This window comes from Tripterygium wilfordii, chromosome 10 (assembly GCF_013401445.1).
Source record: "Tripterygium wilfordii isolate XIE 37 chromosome 10, ASM1340144v1, whole genome shotgun sequence".
Lineage (NCBI taxonomy): Eukaryota > Viridiplantae > Streptophyta > Magnoliopsida > Celastrales > Celastraceae > Tripterygium > Tripterygium wilfordii.
The window spans coordinates 1,393,347-1,412,057 of NC_052241.1; the positions used below are offsets into that span (position 1 = coordinate 1,393,347).

General features: G+C 39.0%; 5 protein-coding genes across 6 annotated transcripts; 2 read left to right on the forward strand and 3 right to left on the reverse strand.

The window, feature by feature from the left end:
* Positions 1–206: 206 nt before the first annotated feature.
* Positions 207–3,314, reverse strand: LOC120006987 (phosphatidylinositol transfer protein 3-like). Of its 2 annotated transcripts, XM_038857118.1 has the most exons (6): positions 2,936–3,310; positions 2,139–2,397; positions 1,978–2,014; positions 1,517–1,631; positions 1,254–1,364; positions 308–640 (listed from the first exon to the last, which is right to left on the reverse strand). In XM_038857118.1, the coding sequence occupies exons 1-6, from the start codon at positions 3,068–3,070 to the stop codon at positions 524–526; spliced, it is 774 nt and encodes a 257-aa protein (XP_038713046.1). In that variant the 5' UTR covers positions 3,071–3,310; the 3' UTR covers positions 308–523. The 2 variants fall into 2 exon arrangements, with proteins under 2 accessions (XP_038713047.1, XP_038713046.1); XM_038857119.1 differs by lacking the exon at positions 1,254–1,364 and having other exon boundaries at positions 207–640; positions 2,936–3,314.
* Positions 3,315–4,251: 937 nt separating this feature from the next.
* LOC120006965 (probable beta-1,4-xylosyltransferase IRX10) lies at positions 4,252–7,679 on the forward strand. The gene is made up of 4 exons (XM_038857088.1): positions 4,252–4,711; positions 5,747–6,135; positions 6,246–6,487; positions 6,917–7,679. Exons 1-4 carry the CDS (start codon positions 4,615–4,617, stop codon positions 7,428–7,430), a joined length of 1,242 nt encoding a protein of 413 aa, XP_038713016.1. The 5' UTR covers positions 4,252–4,614; the 3' UTR covers positions 7,431–7,679.
* An 825-nt stretch (positions 7,680–8,504) lies between these two features.
* Positions 8,505–11,940, forward strand: LOC120007864 (transaldolase-like). The gene is made up of 7 exons (XM_038858334.1): positions 8,505–8,800; positions 9,759–9,930; positions 10,025–10,074; positions 10,260–10,560; positions 10,944–11,132; positions 11,223–11,405; positions 11,503–11,940. Exons 1-7 carry the CDS (start codon positions 8,601–8,603, stop codon positions 11,746–11,748), a joined length of 1,341 nt encoding a protein of 446 aa, XP_038714262.1. The 5' UTR covers positions 8,505–8,600; the 3' UTR covers positions 11,749–11,940.
* A 717-nt stretch (positions 11,941–12,657) lies between these two features.
* LOC120007798 (sterol 14-demethylase-like) lies at positions 12,658–15,428 on the reverse strand. The gene is made up of 3 exons (XM_038858251.1): positions 15,264–15,428; positions 14,441–14,916; positions 12,658–13,992 (listed from the first exon to the last, which is right to left on the reverse strand). The coding sequence occupies exons 1-3, from the start codon at positions 15,364–15,366 to the stop codon at positions 12,994–12,996; spliced, it is 1,578 nt and encodes a 525-aa protein (XP_038714179.1). The 5' UTR covers positions 15,367–15,428; the 3' UTR covers positions 12,658–12,993.
* A 698-nt stretch (positions 15,429–16,126) lies between these two features.
* Positions 16,127–18,279, reverse strand: LOC120008016 (mediator-associated protein 2-like). The gene is made up of 4 exons (XM_038858524.1): positions 18,151–18,279; positions 17,825–17,870; positions 17,638–17,721; positions 16,127–16,624 (listed from the first exon to the last, which is right to left on the reverse strand). The coding sequence occupies exons 1-4, from the start codon at positions 18,277–18,279 to the stop codon at positions 16,284–16,286; spliced, it is 600 nt and encodes a 199-aa protein (XP_038714452.1). The 3' UTR covers positions 16,127–16,283.
* Positions 18,280–18,711: the final 432 nt, after the last annotated feature.

Genomic DNA, 18,711 nt, shown 5'->3' on the forward strand with positions numbered 1-18,711 from the left:
GAGGAATGTACTCCTATAATCCTTGAGGGGTTTCTACTTGGCTGAGATTTTTCGTGCAAAACTGCTTGTCTGGTGGTCTTCTTAAGTTAATCCTATGAGGTTATCATAAGAATTTCTTTCATTGTGGGACATTTCTTGTCATATTGTTCCATAATTCCCCAAAGATTTAGACGTTAAAGTATTAGGCATTTCATTTGGAAGCTGCATTCGCAAATGTAATCTGCATCAGAGATGATCTTGCCCTTAATCCAACAGTTAAAACTGTTTACAATTTGTTGACTCCTGCAGTCTGCATACTTAAACGGCCGGAGCTTAAACTTAGAGCTTTATTACAATGATCTTAAAGTCTTCATAGAGAGAATCGTTCGTTCAATATAATTACGGTCCCTTACATCAATAATCTATATCAGGGATATCAATAATCTATATCAATAGTCTGAAGACTGAAGGAATAGGTTCCTGCACAGAAGACTGAACATGGTATAGCAGAAAGGATTGCTTTGCGCTGCGTGGAATCAACCCATTAGCTATCTTGAATAGGAACTAATGGTAGTTTGCCCCCATAGATATCAGGAAGTTGGCTCTCATCAATGTCACCAAGCAGTGTGGAACTTAACTTCTTGTTCTCAACAAAAACTATCTGCAAACAATTTGTGAAACCATCAAGAGTTGGACAAAAGCAAGGGAAGTACACAACATGATTAAGAGATGTTCCATGTTGTGAAGCTGATATCCGCGGAATTAATCCATGATTAAGTTTTGAGAACCGAAACTAACATATCGTTGCCAACTACGTAGAGATCAAGGGTCTTTCAACCCTTAAATAATGGTTTTATCTCATCCCTCTAAACAATTTGTCTACAAATGGAAAGGTTATAGTTGGATTTGTTACCTCTTCCCCCATTATTTGTGTACCCTCTTTTACGCTCAACCTCATTAGATTATGATGCCCACATATTTTCCTACCCTTTTCAAACTAGGATATTAGTTCGTAGCACCCGACTTGAGTAGACGAGGCCACAAGTCTTTGTAGTGTCAAGCTTTCCAAACCAGTAACAAGCATTTTTCCGAGGACTTAAACTAGTATGGGCTGGTGCTGGGCATAAAAAGACAAATTCGTGCAGTGTATAGGTTGGCCTAAAGCGGATAACTTGTTACAGATGCGGAGGAGCGAGCTGTTACAAGTTCAATACCAATAATCCTCATATGCTAATAACACAATGCTGGCAAGGAATAATACATTTCACGCTCACCTTCTTTTTGGTCTTGCTGTCAATAAACGGATATACACACTTCCATGCAGTCATGAACATGGAAGGCACATGGACTATTAATAACTTCCCCAACCTTTCGGGGTAGCAATCCTGTCATCAGAACGGAAAAGCACTGGCATAAGAATTTCAAGGTTCCAACAGCAGAAGGTGAGCAAGTATATGTCCAAATAAGTTCAGCCTTCAATTAACAGCGATAATATGGCAATTTCCCCCATAGAATAGTGCATATGGGAAGATCAAACCTGCAAGATTGATAGAGCTGCCAGGTACGCACGGACATCGCTACTAGTGTATCCCCATCCTTCGAGATCTACAATTGCCAGAAACTTTTCCTGTGTACTTGGGCCACTTGGCATTCTGAAAGAGAGAGTGTATGTAAGCTTGAATCATCATCTAATTAAAACTGAGTTCTCTACTACATGATCAATCGACAATCATGTTCGGTAAAAAAAGTTTCTTTTGCTACATAACACAGGATCTAGAAACCAGCTGATAGAAATTCACGCCATATCAGAACAGTCAAAACATAGCAACTATGCTTTGTAGATTCCAATATATGTCATATCAAATACAAGATGGATATACATTTCGGAGAAAGAATTGCGTAAGTCCAATGAAGTTCTACATCTTTCAAAAAATTAGTTTCCCCTTTAGATGATGCAAATAAAGCACATAAACCAATGCCTCGATAGGAGTAAGTTACCTGGCACATATTTTCTCAAGAACGTATACTACAAAGCCTGCAAGTATCAAAGGAAAAATCCAGATCGACAGAACATTCAGTCTAATGTCAAAACAAAACAAAGTGAACAGAGGATCGAAACTACAAATATATATTGTTTCAACGTAAGGTTTCAAACATACGTTTCGTCTCCTCTACGGTAGTTTTGCTGGGTCTATGCCTGCCACCAAAGCCAACTACAATGGGGCGTCCCTGCTTGTCAAAACCTTGCATAAACAACTTATTCTGTGCAAGATCATTAGGAATATCTGACTCAGGTATGAAGCCTTTAGGTAGAAATTCACGCTTCCAGCTCAAGTATTTCAGGAATAGGGCAGAAGCCTTCTCAATATCTAGTTCTCGGGCACGCAGAAATCTCCTGATCATCAAATCATCCATTTCCTGCAAATCAAAATAATATAATCAGAACTCACTGAATCAGTGCTAGGGGTCTTCATATACATGAACTAGCGCTATAAAAGTAAAATGGGTTTGCATGAAAAGTTGATAGGAAGACTACTAACGATGATTGATGAAGAAAAGGAGCAGAAAATAGAGTCAAAATAGTATTTTTAAAGATCATTGACTAGGTCTTTGAACATCATGCTCAACATTAACAAATGATTGTGAATAAATATAGAAATGAATCCATTAAACTGATATAAACTATTTTCAGTTCATTTTCACCATAAAACAAGAAGCCCCCTATCAATTTCAAAGCCAGTCTGACCATATTTAGCATAGAGTATCCAAAGCACACAAAATCAGTGACACAATTTCCATTCTGACAACAACAGTTACAAATTCCCCATTTGAGGAAAACCCAGATTAAATGCAATAGATTAAGATTACATACAGCGTCATAGCTCAACATGAAAGAAATTCCCACAAATAGAATCATAAGAATAAATATACAAATGAAAGAAATGAAATGTCAAACCTTGGCAGAAGGATCTTCTCTTTCAACAATAGCTCTCATGATACCCACTTTGCTTTGCTCAATCTCACTGAGTTCCTCTCCATTTTCACGTACCATCTCCTCATCCTCTGCTGGCATGTAGTCTTTGAACTCCATTTCCAATAGCTTCAACGATGTCTTCTACTCTGTAAACAACAAAAAAACCACCAGATCTCTCTCTCTCTAGTCTCTTCCCCTCCTAATCGGACGATTTTGAGATGTAAGATTACTTACAGAGAGAGAGAGAGAGAGTGGTAGGCCGACGGTACAGGCGGCAAGGACAGAGAATTGAATGAGCACTAATTGAATCTTTATGGAGATTTTTCCTTTTATGGCTTTGTGTGTACTGCTTTTGTGGTTAGTTGTATATCGCTGGTTGATGGCGACCTTCTTTAAGAGTTAATGACTACCGTGTAGAATAGTCAACCGTGCTAGGTTTAAATAATTTTCTTTATCAACCCAATTGTACGTTTTTGTTATGTTCTGGAAGTCGCATATGGTATGGGAGTGGCGACTCGGCCTAGAATATTCGGATTGGGGAGTAGGGAATAGGGATGTTCAAAATTACCGATTGTAATCAAACCGATTGATAATTGAGTTGATAGGTCAGTTATTTTCTAAAAAAAGTCACGTATTGACAATAATCGATCGAAAAAATTGACCTATAGTCAAAAAATTGAAGGAAAATAAATTGACAATAATCGATTGGTCAGTTAAATATCTGTCAAAAAAGAGATTAAAATTGATTGCTGGCAGCCTTATTTTGCCGGGGGGACTTGTGCGCAACCAAAAATTTAACATGAAAAATTATGAATGTGTAATATTTAGTATTAAGATCACGACATATTTCATGTTTGAAACAAAAATTAAATTTATAGTGATCGGACATGAGAATTCTTGACCGTCAAATATAAACTCAAAATATTCGATGTTTTCAATTACGATGAATTTAATTTTTGTTTCGAACGAAAAATATATCATTCGATTCGCTATACTAAATACTATACATTTATAATTTTTTAAAAATTTTCCTCCAGTCACCGCAGGATCCTTAAAATTATATTTGGGATTACAACGGGCCAAGGCCCAAAAGCAGAAAGAGGTGGATCATATTGGATAATTGATAAGTTAAGAGCCTTAAGGCCTAGCTCTATTTGGTAGCCCATGAATCATTATACAGATTACAGACCGAGACGTGATGACGGAGGCCCAATTAAAATTATAATGGGCCTATTTAGGTTAAAGGCCCATACCGTCATAAAGAATACGAAGCCCGACTTCTTTGTCAGCGACTGAGATGGACTTGCCATCAAACCTTCAAAACAAACGCAGCTTTCAGAAAGCTAAGCCACCTGTGGAGATTCACCTGCCATTTGCTTCCCGCTCCGTTTGTCTTATGTGAAAATGGCTCTTCTCCATTCCTTGAAGCAAGTTCCTCTTTGTTTACTCCATCGATTTCTACATGGTAACCTCCATTTCTTATTCAAAACCCATGCCTCCAATAACCTACATTCGAAGTAAACTCTTCAACTACTACACACACGACGCCCCAACTGTACTATAATCCTCTTAAATATTACCTTTTCATTCACTTCTGAGGCGGAAATCGGAAGACCCATTTCGGTTTTTAGTCGAAATTTGGGATTTTTGGACAAATTCAAATGAGGTTGTGCATATGGGTTTTTCTTGTCCTTGTTGCTTATGGTCCTGTTTGGACGATTCTGGCTGACCAGAGTCTTCGTACTGAGCGGATTTCAGGTGCCATTCTTACATCTAATATGATTTTCTATTTGTTTGCTTATTTTGATATCTAAGGCTCTTGGCTCAGTTTTTCACACAAGCTTTTGAGTTGCTCATCATATGGAAATTCTAGTGTAGCTGAACCGTTATATTTTTTGGGGATTTTTTTTTTGACAATTTATATAATCTTATATCTGGATTGTGGAAATTAGTTCTGTTCAAAATAGGCTGACTCGAATTTAGACATATTTCTTTTGATTAGCCCAAATGAATTTGCGATTTAGTAGTCCAGGAACTTGCTTGGTTGATGTTTAGGCGACCTTCATAGACACAATGAAAACATTTTTGGCTTTTGGAGGGCTGTGGTTTAGTGTTTGGTTAGTTGTGTAAGTTAACTTAAACATGCTCCCTGAAGAGCTGAAATGAGGGCAAAGAGGAAATCAGTTGCTCTCAGAATGTTTAAATTTGTCTTGTATGCCCTATTATTAAGCATCTTGTCCTAAACTTTCCAGTAAGCCATGATTTAGATAAGACATTAGAAGTAATGCATTTTGGAAATTGAATCAGGGTTTCTCAGTTGACTGATATGGACTGATGTGGATTACTTTGGACCCGTATGAATTTACAAGTGACTATGATTTTGACTATAATTTATCTTTCCTTTTACTTTGACATTATTTAATTATACTATTATGATCTCATTCCTCCATGGAAAATTTGGCTCCCGCATATTTCCTGGGTTTCATAATGTAGCCGACACTCATCTTCTATGGTATGAAACTACTCATTCTTGAATCTCAATCTAAGTTGTATCGAGGCTTTTAGTCTCAAGTTCTGTGTAGGTGAATGAGTTATTTCAGACGCCTGCAGTATGTCTGGTTGATAAAAATAAAGAACCAATCTCCATAAACATGTCTTCTGTCCCCATAAACATGTCTTCTGTCCCTGCGGCCATTCTCTTTATAGTGCTGGTTCTGCTTAGAAAATAAAACCTGTCTAGACTCTATCTAGCTCTGAATATATCTTGAGTTTGCTGTTGGTTTCATAATGCAGGAAGTGCTGGTGATGTTTTGGAGGATGATCCAGTGGGAAGATTGAAGGTTTACATATATGAGCTCCCGAGCAAATACAACAAGAAGCTCCTACAAAAAGACCCCAGATGTCTTACCCATATGTTTGCTGCTGAGATTTTCATGCACAGGTTTCTCTTGTCCAGCCCAGTTCGAACCCTTAATCCTGAGGAAGCAGATTGGTTTTATACCCCCATATACCCCACATGTGACCTTACACCAAGTGGATTGCCATTGCCCTTTAAGTCTCCAAGGGTGATGAGAAGCGCGATACAGCTTATCTCCACAAATTGGCCATACTGGAATAGAACGGACGGCGCAGATCATTTCTTTGTTGTGCCCCATGATTTTGGAGCCTGCTTCCATTATCAGGTAACTTCCTCTTTGTTCTCAGTGTGTTGCTGATTTTATCCGTATAAGATGTGCTTATGTACAACTAAGTCAAAGGTGCTGACTAGAACAGTTCATACTGGCTATTATAGGAAGAGAAAGCAATTGAACGGGGTATTCTTCCTTTACTTCGGCGCGCAACCTTGGTTCAAACTTTTGGACAGAGGAATCATGTTTGCTTGAAAGATGGTTCAATAACAATTCCCCCTTATGCTCCCCCTCAAAAGATGCAGGCGCACCAAATTCCCCCAGATATTCCACGCTCCATCTTTGTCTACTTTCGTGGACTGTTTTATGACGTGAATAATGATCCAGAAGGTGGTTACTATGCAAGGTATGCATGCAACACTGAGAAATTGGCCCAACTTTGCCCAATATTTCCTCTTGTGGCACTGCAAGAGAATTGATAGTGTTTAGATTACAAATCATGAAAGTTCTCATGTGAAGCATTTATGATGAAATTTTGCTTAAAACTTGTGTATTTGTCTTTATAGGAGCAGAGACTGCAAAGCGGAGCCAATCTCTGTAGTCTCTGCAACAAAATATTATAGGCCCTGCATCTCACATGTTCTCAACATTGTATTCTAAATTACGTCATTAATTTACACATTGTTTCTTTTTTTATTTTTTATTTTATGTCGCGCAATGAGGAGATGATATATGCACTGGAATGGCTATGGTCTGCTTCTGTCAAAGATAGATGACCATCTGCTTTCTGAATTGAATATGAGTCCCTTCTGATCCTTTTTGTTCAAAATGACAGAGGTGCAAGGGCAGCGGTTTGGGAGAATTTCAAGAACAATCCTCTGTTCGACATCTCCACCGACCACCCAACAACATATTACGAAGACATGCAAAGAGCAATCTTCTGTCTGTGCCCCCTGGGATGGGCACCTTGGAGTCCCAGGCTAGTCGAAGCAGTAGTGTTCGGCTGCATCCCTGTAATCATAGCAGACGATATTGTTTTACCCTTTGCGGATGCTATTCCATGGGAGGAAATTGGAGTATTCATAGAAGAAAAAAGCGTTCCCAACTTGGACACTATCCTGACATCTATACCACCAGAAGTGATTCTGAGGAAACAGAGACTTCTTGCAAATCCTTCGATGAAACGAGCAATGCTGTTCCCTCAACCGGCACAACCAGGTGATGCTTTCCACCAAATACTGAATGGCCTTGCTCGTAAACTGCCTCATGAGAAGAGCATTTACTTGAAGCATGGTGAGAAGATACTGAACTGGACAACAGGACCCGTAGGTGACATGAAACCTTGGTAATTAAATAAAATCCCGGCTTTTCAGTGGAAAGTGATGCTAATTTTCTCAGGTCTTAGGCCATTTTTCTTGTAAAAGTTGAATCAGCTGAGAATGTACGCCTCTGTGATATCTTCCTTCAATTCTCAAGTTTTGTAGATATGACTATCTTGTACACGCAGCACCTTCATTTCCCTTTAAACTTTGCATTTCACTTGTTCTGAGCTTGAAAGTTTCAATCAATGGGGCATCTCTTGAGGTGCAGTAATGGCAGGGAAAGCAGCTTTTGAACAATTTAAGGACGTGTGATTTTCAATCCTCTGCTTTGCACTCAAAATCCAACATCCGGAAGAGAGAAATTGGGTGGCATACAAGATGCACTACTCTCCTGAAAAAAATAACTTTATGTTCTCTTCTAAAGCCATAGAACTTGGATGTTTTTATGTTTGTTACAACACATTGAGCCGCTCGCTCTAAACTATTAAATGGGATCGTTGTACTCATTTTCATTTTTCTTCAAACAATTAAATGGAACGTTGTACTAATTTTCATTTTTCTAAAATTTAAATAAAAATGATATCAAAAGACGTAGTTGGGAAGCAGAAGTGATAGGGATCTCAGTCATCCCAGTGACTTGACATGTCACTCTTTGATTCAATTTTCAGGTTTTGTGGATTCATACACTTACATCAATCAAAAGATAAGATAAATTATTGAGATGATTGAGGATCTCATTTACTAGGATCCCTAATGTAAGAGCTCATATTAGAGAGTTCGACCCTTAGCTCATTACTTAATAAAGGCATAAATGTGAAAGTCAGAACAGCGACTAACCATTTGTATAGTGTGGCTATCAATTATAAAAAAAGTTGAAATTCTCTTTTCCAACAATACAATTTTTATGAAGAAGGGTCAAATTTAAATTTTAAACAACCCACTAAAATTTGGTATTTAGGTGGCGAATTAATAGATAGAAATATGACGTCAGCAATGAGATGGCATCAACATCTACCAAGGTGGCCCCCTACAGTGTCCACCTGCCCGTTCTGGTCAAACAGAAAATGTTGCGTCTTTATTAATCCAAAATTTTCACCTAAAATCCCAATTAGATCTCTTCACCAACCGCCCTCCCTCCCTTAACTAAGCTTCTCTAGCGCTCTCTCTGATCGTCGTCGATCAAATCGGGTTTTCGCCATGGCTACCATTTCCAAGCTCTCAAATCCTACTTCTTCGCCCTCTTCTCTATTGCAGTCTTCTTCGTCGAGGCTTCGATCTTCTCTGCTGCCCAAGTTTTCTGTTGAGTTCCGTGGCCGAGCTGGTTCCGATTTCCATGCGAGAGTTGAGTCTTCTAGGTTGTCTCTGCCGAGAAACCGAGCTTTGAAGGGTTCCCTGGTGTGAGTATTTATTGGAAATCAATTTATATTTGTGATCTGTGGTTTTTTTTAATCTATATTTGGTTGTGCCTTTGATGTATATGGATATGGTGAAGTTTACGGTTAGTATCTGGTGATGCATGTCGTTATTTCACACTTCAGCATGTTCATTTTGGATCTCGTGGTTCACCTCTGCTAGATTTGAGTCCAGTTTCATATTATTTCTCATTTTATTTATTTTGATCTTCATATGGAACCTTGAATTAATGGCTAGAGTGGTGATTATGTTAGTCAGATGAGCTTCGCGGATCTTTCTTTTTGTGTGATGGTACTGAGTACTGACCTAGAGCCGAGCAACGTCCACCTAGAAGGCTATTATAAATCAGAAAGACTTACAAATCTACTTCAGCCTATAGGAGTTGCATACTTGCATTCGTCTTGTGAGAAGCTCTACTTGGGAAGTGATGCAGCAACTATAAGAGTCACCCTGAATCTGTGTCTTGAATGTCACCATCTAATATCACATCTTAGGGAGTGGGAGTTTGGTACCTAGGGGTTGCGTAGGCTTTGGGGCCTGGTCACTTTCATTAGCGTAATGGTTTATCGTGAAAAGATTATCCATGTTCATGAGGTCCTGGTTCTAGAACACTAGAACCTTGCTGCTTGGTACCTCTTCTTAACAAGCGTAATTGATTTTTCATGTATGTTTTTATTTTTAGTTGGAAATTAGACGAAAACCCTGATGGTAAGATTGAATGATGTTTGCAGAATATGTACTATTACTGTTTCTGACCCCATATTTTATTAGCAGAATGCATTTTTAACTTAGAGTATATAATATTTGTCATGCTGCCAATGAAAGCAACAAGGTAGTAGTACCTTATTAATCAAATTGTTAATTTTGATCATAAGGTAGCTGCTGCTGGTTCTTCTTTCTAGTTTTAGATTTCACTCAGTAGCTGTTATATTCTTATTGCAGTGTCAAATGTTCTCTATCTGATGGAAATGGTAGTGCAATAAAGAGAACAGTTCTTCATGATCTGTATGAGCGAGAAGGGCAGAGTCCATGGTATGATAACCTTTGTAGGCCTGTGACGGATCTGCTTCCTCTTATTGCCAGTGGGGTTCGAGGTGTTACTAGCAACCCGGCGGTAATTGCTTATATTGACTTCCACTCCTCCCTGTCTCACAATTTTTGGTTTCACTGTATTGGTTCTAATCTTCATTAACTATACATGATTGCAGATTTTTCAAAAAGCTATATCATCTTCAAATGCTTACAATGATCAATTCAGGTACTGCCAATAACTGCAATTTCCAAAGCTTTGGAAGATAGTTGTTTCTATGTAATAGCCTAAATCTGCCAAATTGTGGTAGGCAATAAAAATAACTTCTTACTGGCCCAAATGACATTAGGACGTGGTGGAGCAGGTATTTCATGGTATCCATGCTTATAATATGAGCTTGTTGGAATCTTCAGGGAACTCGTGCAGTCTGGAAAAGACATTGAATCAGCATACTGGGAACTTGTAGTGAAGGACATTCAAGATGCATGCAAGCTTTTTGAGCCCATCTATGATCAAACTGATGGTGGTGATGGCTATGTTTCTGTTGAAGTTTCTCCTAGACTTGCTGATGATACTGCAGGAACTGTTGTGGCAGCAAAGTGGCTTCATAAAGTGGTTGATCGGCCTAATGTTTACATTAAGATTCCTGCAACTGCTGCATGCATTCCTTCAATCAAGGAAGTTATTTCGAATGGCATCAGTGTCAATGTGACTGTAAGTTCATTTCTCCATCCCCGTGTAGCTCTGAGTTGTCTTAACACAATGCATTTGAAGAGCAAGTTGCCGTAGACTCATAGTCATTTTCTACTTGGTTCTTGTTTGTTTTACAATGTGATTCTTATATGTCTGGGTTTTTGCTGGGCCGGTAATTATTATGACCCTTAAGGAAGTGCTATCATCATTTCTATGATTGGCCAACTTATCCTAGCTTTCAGACATGGCACATTAAGGTTGTAATTTTTTTATGGTTGTTAACATCTTCCAATCTATTTCATATAATTTTGCGTGCTTTTGTAGTTTTTAAGGTTGATATCATGTTATTGAATCACAATTCTTGCTGATTACATTCTACTCAATGTTCCTTCTTGTGTGTGCAGCTCATATTCTCCCTCTCTAGATATGAAGCAGTGATCGATGCTTACTTGGATGGTCTTGAGGCTTCTGGGCTAAGTGATCTCTCCAGGGTTACCAGTGTTGCTTCCTTCTTTGTTAGTCGTGTTGACACTCTCATCGACAAAATGTTAGAAAAGATTGGAACCCCAGAAGCTCTTGACCTCCGTGGAAAGGTAAATAAATTCCGATATAGTTAATTTTTGAGAAATCTGAACCTAGAATGTAGTAGTTTACTCATGTCATGATGGTTTTACCAATTTTAGGCGGCTGTTGCTCAAGCAGCTCTGGCATATCAGCTTTATCAGAAGAAGTTTTCCGGTCCGAGATGGGAGGCTCTAGTGAAAAAAGGTGCAAAGAAGCAGAGGCTCCTGTGGGCCTCAACCAGTGTCAAGAATCCTGCCTACCCTGACACTTTATATGTCGCTCCTCTCATTGGACCTGACACTGTGAGCTATCTTACCATTGATGACTCGTCTAAGAGAGTGCATATTTATTTATCGGATGCCCTTCCATGATTATTAACTAGATTCCATCGTGTTGCAGGTTTCAACCATGCCCGACCAAGCTCTCCAAGCATTCATCGACCATGGCGCTGTTTCGAGGACAATTGACCACAATGTGTCTGAAGCAGGAGGAGTTTACAATGCTCTTGAGAAGTTGGGAATTGACTGGGGCTACGTTGGAACTCAGCTCGAACTTGAAGGAGTGGATTCATTTAAGAAGAGCTTTGACAGTCTACTTGATACCCTACAAGAGAAGGCCAACTCTCTTAAACTGGTTAGCCTGTGAGCTATTGCGGTTTGCTTGTTTAATACAAATGCAATACAATAAAAGAAGCCGGACATTGATCCCGCTGTAGAGCCTATCTATGAGTGGTTTGTGAGAACTTAAATCATGTATCATAACTTCGTTTTGTCATTCAAAAGAAATCGTTGTAAGCTGTTTTTTTTTAGTTAATGTTATTCATGCTTTGCCCCTTAAGATGTAACAACCAAAAATGGTCGATAATTAACATGGTTGATGCTTGATACCCTTTTTGTTTTAATGGAACATGGTTGGTGACCCTAAACAAAGGCAAATCGTGGGTCCCACATAATTAGCCTTGTCATCAGTCTACTAGACGTCGATGTCAACAATTGAAATAGCTGGGATATTAGTTAACATTAATAGCTAGGCATGATGGGGATATCTAGGACATTAGTGGCTAGGCGTAACGAGGATAGTTGGGACATTCTTAGTTGGGAGCTTGGGACATTAGTAGTAGGCGTAACAAGGGTAGTTGGGACATTAGTAGTTGGGATTGGGTCAACAACTGAGATAGTTGGGACATTAAGCAGTTAGGTATAACGGGGATAGCTGAGACATTAGTAGATTAGTAATTAGGCGTAACAAGGATAATTGGAAAATTAGTAGCTAGGCGTAACAGGAATAGCTAGGACATAAGTAGATTAGTAGCTAGGCGTAACGGGAATAGCTGGGACATCAGTGTAGCTAGGCATAACAAGGATAACTAGGACATTAGTAGCTGGGATCGGTATGATTTCTTAATCGAATACTTTATGAAAGATACCAATTTCTGCTGTTATGTTTTGTAAGAGAGTGATCAATATTGGCTCATTGTTTGATCCTGGCAACTTTTCTAAACTGGATATAAATTTAGATCCCATTTCATTGTAGTGAAGCAATTACACACTTGGATGACATTAACGAGTACAGTGGACCTTCCATTCTTTCCTTTCGACAAGAAGCTTTACCAAAAGTTCACAGAACTAATCGTCTCTGAACCCAAACTTCAGAGTTCCAAATAAAATGAAACCCAGTTCTCTTAAAAGTTAAAACCAGAAACCAAGAGATTATCAAAAACAAGTGAAGGCCAGAACCCAATTAAAGAGGCCAACCAACACCAAGAAACAATATCACAAAAAGCAAACTAATGGGAGTGCTAAAATTAGTCCTTACAACAGAACAATAACACCTGAAAGAGTAACAGAAATTGACCTCGAATGCGTCAAATCATCGATAAACTGTTCCAGCCTAACTAACAGACAGGGCTCGTCGCTTGTATTGCACCATCACCTTTCCTTTCACACCCACAACCATGGCATTCCAGTCAATCTCAGGAAAAGGTGATACCAGCTCCAATTCAAAGTTCCTCAGCAGATGGCTCCATATGGCCTTTATCTGCAGGTATGCAAAGGGCTCACCAAGGCACCCATGCCTGCCTCCACCAAAGGAAATATAAGAAAATGCACCTGTTGCTTTGTCTTCTTCTCTCCCAGCAGAAAATCTGTCCGGATCATACGTGTCAGGATCCTTAAAGATATGAGGAAGGCGGTTTGCAAATGCTGGTGATGTTGCAACAATGTGGCCCTTTGGAATGTCATATTCTTTCCCATCACGGGTTGTGACACTAAAATCACTGTGAGAGCTGCGTAGTAGCATAATCAGTGGAGGATGAAGTCTTAGGGCTTCCTTAATGCATCGATACAGGACATCCATCTCAGACAATATATCCTGATCAACCTTGCTCCCATGCTTTTCCAGTAACATCTTCTGTTCCTCCAAGACAGCAGAGAGGTACCCTTTGTAACGAAGGAGATAAGCCCCAGTCCATACAGAGGTGATGGAACTAGTGTGCTGCCCAGCAAAAAGAGCAGCGATAAGCAAGCCAGTGACTTCAGATTCAGTTGTTGGGCGACCATCTTTGTACTTCGAGTCAATGAAGCATTGCAACATGTCATTCTCACATTTTCCAGCTTGCTTACGGGAAGCTATGATATTTGCAAAGATATCAGCAAGCTTCTTGCGAGCCTGGTCACGGCGACGATGAGCAGGAATCGGTAAATAGGGGAAGAGAACACTAATGGGGAGCATCCCATTATCGAGGTCATGGAACAAGGCAGACACATCATCAAAAAGCTTGTCTCGGACTTCCCGGCCCAAGAGACACCTACTGGCCGTCAAGATGATCAGATGCTCCAGCTCATACTTTATGTCCACCACACCACTATCTCCCCATTTTGAGAAGTAGTCCTACACAATTCCAAAATGAAGAAACAAAAATAAGAACCAGAACTTTCCACATTATGGATACCATCAACTGTCAAGAGATCATACCAAAGAACCTCAAATCTGGTAGAGGATCATAAGAACCACCTCAAATAAAATACAAAGTTAAATGTCAATTAAAATGATTATTTTCAGTACATAAACAAAGTTATGCATATCAGTCAATAAAGCTAAGACGCTCAATATTCTTGACAAACGACATGGCTCGTCACTAAAGAAAAATAAATGCACAAAGTATCAAAATACATGGAGAAATGACCTAGTCACTTATCAACAAACGAATAAGGAATGAGTCAGTGAGCCATAATTGACTGAAATATTTCGAATCAGAATTGATTAAATAAGTAAATATCCTAAATGGAAATGCGCTTAACAGCTTAACCGGAAAAGCTGAGGAGTGCACAAACATTACCTCTGCTTCGACAACCATCTGATCTACATAACCCTTCAATTTGCTCACTCTCAGTGCCTCCGTGAAGAACCGGAACTGCTCCTGCCTTATCGAGTAGTCAACATCAAATACAACTCCAGGACCAAACGTGGGCACATTGAACTGGTACACCTCCTGCTGACTGAGATCAGACTCAGGGGCCTTGAAGAAGTGTGCCGAAACCTCCGGCCCAATGAAGAAGGTAATCTTCCAATTGACAAGGGTCACTGTGAAAACACTTCCAAGCTTGGGGTACTCCTCACGCAGCATTATGATGGGTCCTTTCAAAAACTGGACTAGGCTACCAATCAGAGGCCATCCCTTGACCGCTGGAGGCAGACGCTTCTTAGATCTAGGAATTAAAAGTGCAGAAATAAGCTTCGCCACAACCAGTGTAGCCACAATTAGGAGACCCACATTCCACAACTTGTTATCCGTATCCATGGTTAGGGATTCAGCTGGAATGAATAAACAAAATTTTCAATTCAGTACGGATCTGAAAAGTATTTGTCAATCATCAAAAAGAAAAACAAAATGGCGCGCCGAAATCAACTAGTTCTCCGTTTGGTTGCCGGGAAAATGCAGCATCTTAAATCTTTCCTCAGTAATAACCAATTCAACGATTTTGTTTTCATTGAGCATAGTATCTCGATCCATAAGAAACCCAACCCAACAGAAAATGTAAAGTCGATTTCCCTTGTTTTCATATACTACGACCACAATTTTCCGAGTAACCAAAAAGAAAATTAACGAAGTATGAAATCAATTGAGCAGATGACAGAAGAAAGGATTAGCATTAACTTACAATTGAATCTTGAGGATTGTCGATGAAAACGAGATAGAAGGACTTGATATTGTACTCGACTGCACAAGGTAAAGAGAGCAGTCACAGAGAGACCAAAACACATCGGACTGACATCTTTCCCTCGAAGAGAGAGAGAGTCAGTGAACGGATTGAAGCTGTCGTTTTGGAAGATTCCGGATTGAACGGTTACCAACTTATTGGTCAATGATGATGGATTACAGTCAACTCTAACCTTTTTTTAAAGGAGAGGGGGGAATTCGAATCCTGACTTGATCAAGGTGATATACATCATCCTTACTACTCTAATTAATGGTTCGGGTGTGAGCTAACTCCTAACCCTAAACCTCATTCTTTTAATTGCATATATAATTTATTATACTATTTTATTATTTAAATCAAATGAAATATAAAATGCAAAAATTAAATAAAAATAAAGCTCAACTTGAGTTGCTCATTCTTTTGATTGAATTTATAATTTCTTATACTGTTTTATTATTTAAATCAAATGGAATATAAAATGCAAAAATTAAATAAAAACAAAGCTCGGATTGAGTTGGTGTTTTAGAGAGTTAAGTAAAAAAAATGAATGATGGGATACGATTTCAGATAAGTTGGACGGACTAGATTTAAGATGAAGGGATTGCTATTTCATGGGATAGCATCATACACCAATCCTATTTATAGCGCATGTGGCATGTTAACTATTTTTTATAAGAAATAGCTGTTACGTGGGACCAGAGGGCTACAAGGCCCGTAGACGTCCAAGTCTGGTCCAATTGTGTTGGGGGCCCATCTATTTTTCTAACAAGCTCTAGGTCTCTTTTTATTCTTTCAGCAAATTTTTTGCTCATCTTTACAAAGGGTGAATTAGGCTTCAACTCAGTTTGATAGAATCAGAAAACCAAATTCAATTCAGAAAATCAAAAAACCAACCAAGCCAAACACAAAAATTGTGTAATGAGCAAGATGCGCAAACAAATAGATTGCCTCCCCATTCTTCAGTTTCTTCTTCACTTACCTTTACTGAGATTGCACCAAGGCGCCAGAAGAAGTACAAGCATTATGACCCCATCCAGAGTCTAGAGTAGACCGATCCTTGGATCCAGAAGACTCACCAAAATGTCTACGTTTGTTACTCGAATTCCCAATTTTAGATAATGCACTCTTATGCCTGCTACTATGTGTAGAGGGTGAATTTCGCAAAGATCTACGTGAGGGGGTTTCAAGCTGCGATTGAGAACCTGTACATGTAGTTCCACCATTTTTTGTATTAAGCGCTTTCTTGTTTTCGAGCTTCTGAGTTTTAAGTTCTTCTGGATCAGGGTAATGAACAAAGGAAACACGCCGAGCAACCTTCCCAACTACAAAAGAAAGACAAAACATTTCAAGGAAATGCTAAAAAGCTTGTTGACAAATGCAACTAGATCATGTTGTTGTTCACTACAAAATAACAGACAATGCCAAAATAATGATAATTATAAGGATACTGCTAGGTACAGAGTTCTGTGTTATTTAGTTTAAGACATGTCTGAAATTCCAAATGGTATTAATACATTACTACAAAAACTAGCTATGAACAAAGCACACATGACATGAATCAAGACTTCGATAATAGAATGCATAGGTAATCATGAAAGAATTGATGACACACAAATGGACGAAGATATGATTTCAGAGGCTCAGAGTAAACTTATGCATATCATATCTTCTTCAGAAATTAATTTCTTAAGCCTGCAGTAGTATTACTAGTATACAGCTCTCAATTCTAAATTCCAAAGAAAATGACAACACATTACAAAGACATGTATGTTTGGGATAAATAATACAGAACTAAATAAACATTAACAACTAGTGAAAGTCGGTTGAAGTATGTTCAAACCAGCATTTTCAAAATTTTTAACTCCAAAAGAACACGAATCCTTGTTTTGGATTCACATTGATTTCTCAAATGTATTCATACAGCCGACCCCAAACTATTTGGGATAAGACTAGGATGATGATGACGACGATAAGCTGCATGCAATTTTTAAGAAACACCAAATAGTTTGAAGACTTGATCCCAGAGATATCAGGTAACACAAATTATTCCAACCATTTGACCCAGTTCCCATTCATCCCAATCTAACAGGTAGGAAGATTGTAAACTCAGTTGAATCCATTCAATAAGCAAACTAAACCAAGCAGCAGCGAAGGCCTCAAAGGCATATATGATTTTGTAAGCGTGCCGCTAGATGTGCAATGATTTGTTGAGGCAAATTAATCGATCATATATATGTCTTTTGGATTCATTAGCCCCCAATGCCTACCAGCAAATATGCTATTTGCAAGCACAAAAAGGAAAACAAGGAGGAAAAGAAACGCATTCAAGGTGTACCAATTTTAGCCTCTGACGTAGAGGAGAGGAAAACTGTCGCATCAGGTTCTTGAGCAGCAAAGCTAACTACAGCATATTCTTTTCCTGCCATGACAATAAAGTGATTTTAATATTTAAAAGTAGCATGACCATAAGAACAAGAACAAGCCTAGTGTATATTTTGTTGAATGAAATTTTCAATAGCTACCAGTTGAACCCTCAAAAGTGCCCAAGCGCCCATCATGATTAACTGATTAAGGTTGAGTGTCACTTCTTTTCCATCAAAATCAGGAGCCTGCAAAGTATGCAAAACACTTAACCTGAATTCAGCTGACTCTGACAACAGTTAATTCAGTAATGCCACTGATAACATCATACATAGAAGCTATCAGAGGAAAAAATATTAGCGATGCTTAATACTCCATCAAACATTGTAGTGCCTCGTCTACACAGAAGCGAATACCTTTATCACCCACCCCGCCCATTTGTCAATTCGAGTAACACCAGAGAAGAAGTAAGGATAGGAAATCATACTTGATTGCTTGGCCACTGGATGAGCCAAAGGTCGGTGGAATCCGTCAACTCGAGATCTACAAGCGGTTCCTTAGTATCTTCCTCAAACTCTTTCGAAGGCTCATAACCCTCTTCCTCAGCACCGTGCATTCCTAAAATCCGTGAAAAATAGAGATAAAACCGCTCAAGCTTTTCGTCGAACATCTTCTGGGCAATGCCTATTTCACATCAAAATTTAAAACAAAAAATCTTACGAAGGAAAATCACATACCAACGGTGGATAGGCAAGCTATGAAGAGAAGATACGGAAGAAATCGTATCGATTGTAGTAGAACGATGACGCCTGGTTATTCTTCTGCTGCTGCTCTCATGCTATTCTTTGTCCTGTTCTTGTTTTGGAGGGAAACCCTCGGAAATCCTAGCAAACCGGGAAAGGAGATCCGAGAGGCGAGAGCACATCGAAACGGACGGCGTAATGGAAAGGTCCATTAAAAGAAAAGGCTTAGGGAGAGGCCCATTAAATGAAAAAGGCTTTTTCTCGAGGCATTTAAAAGAGAGGGCCCAATTTACACGAGCCGAGGA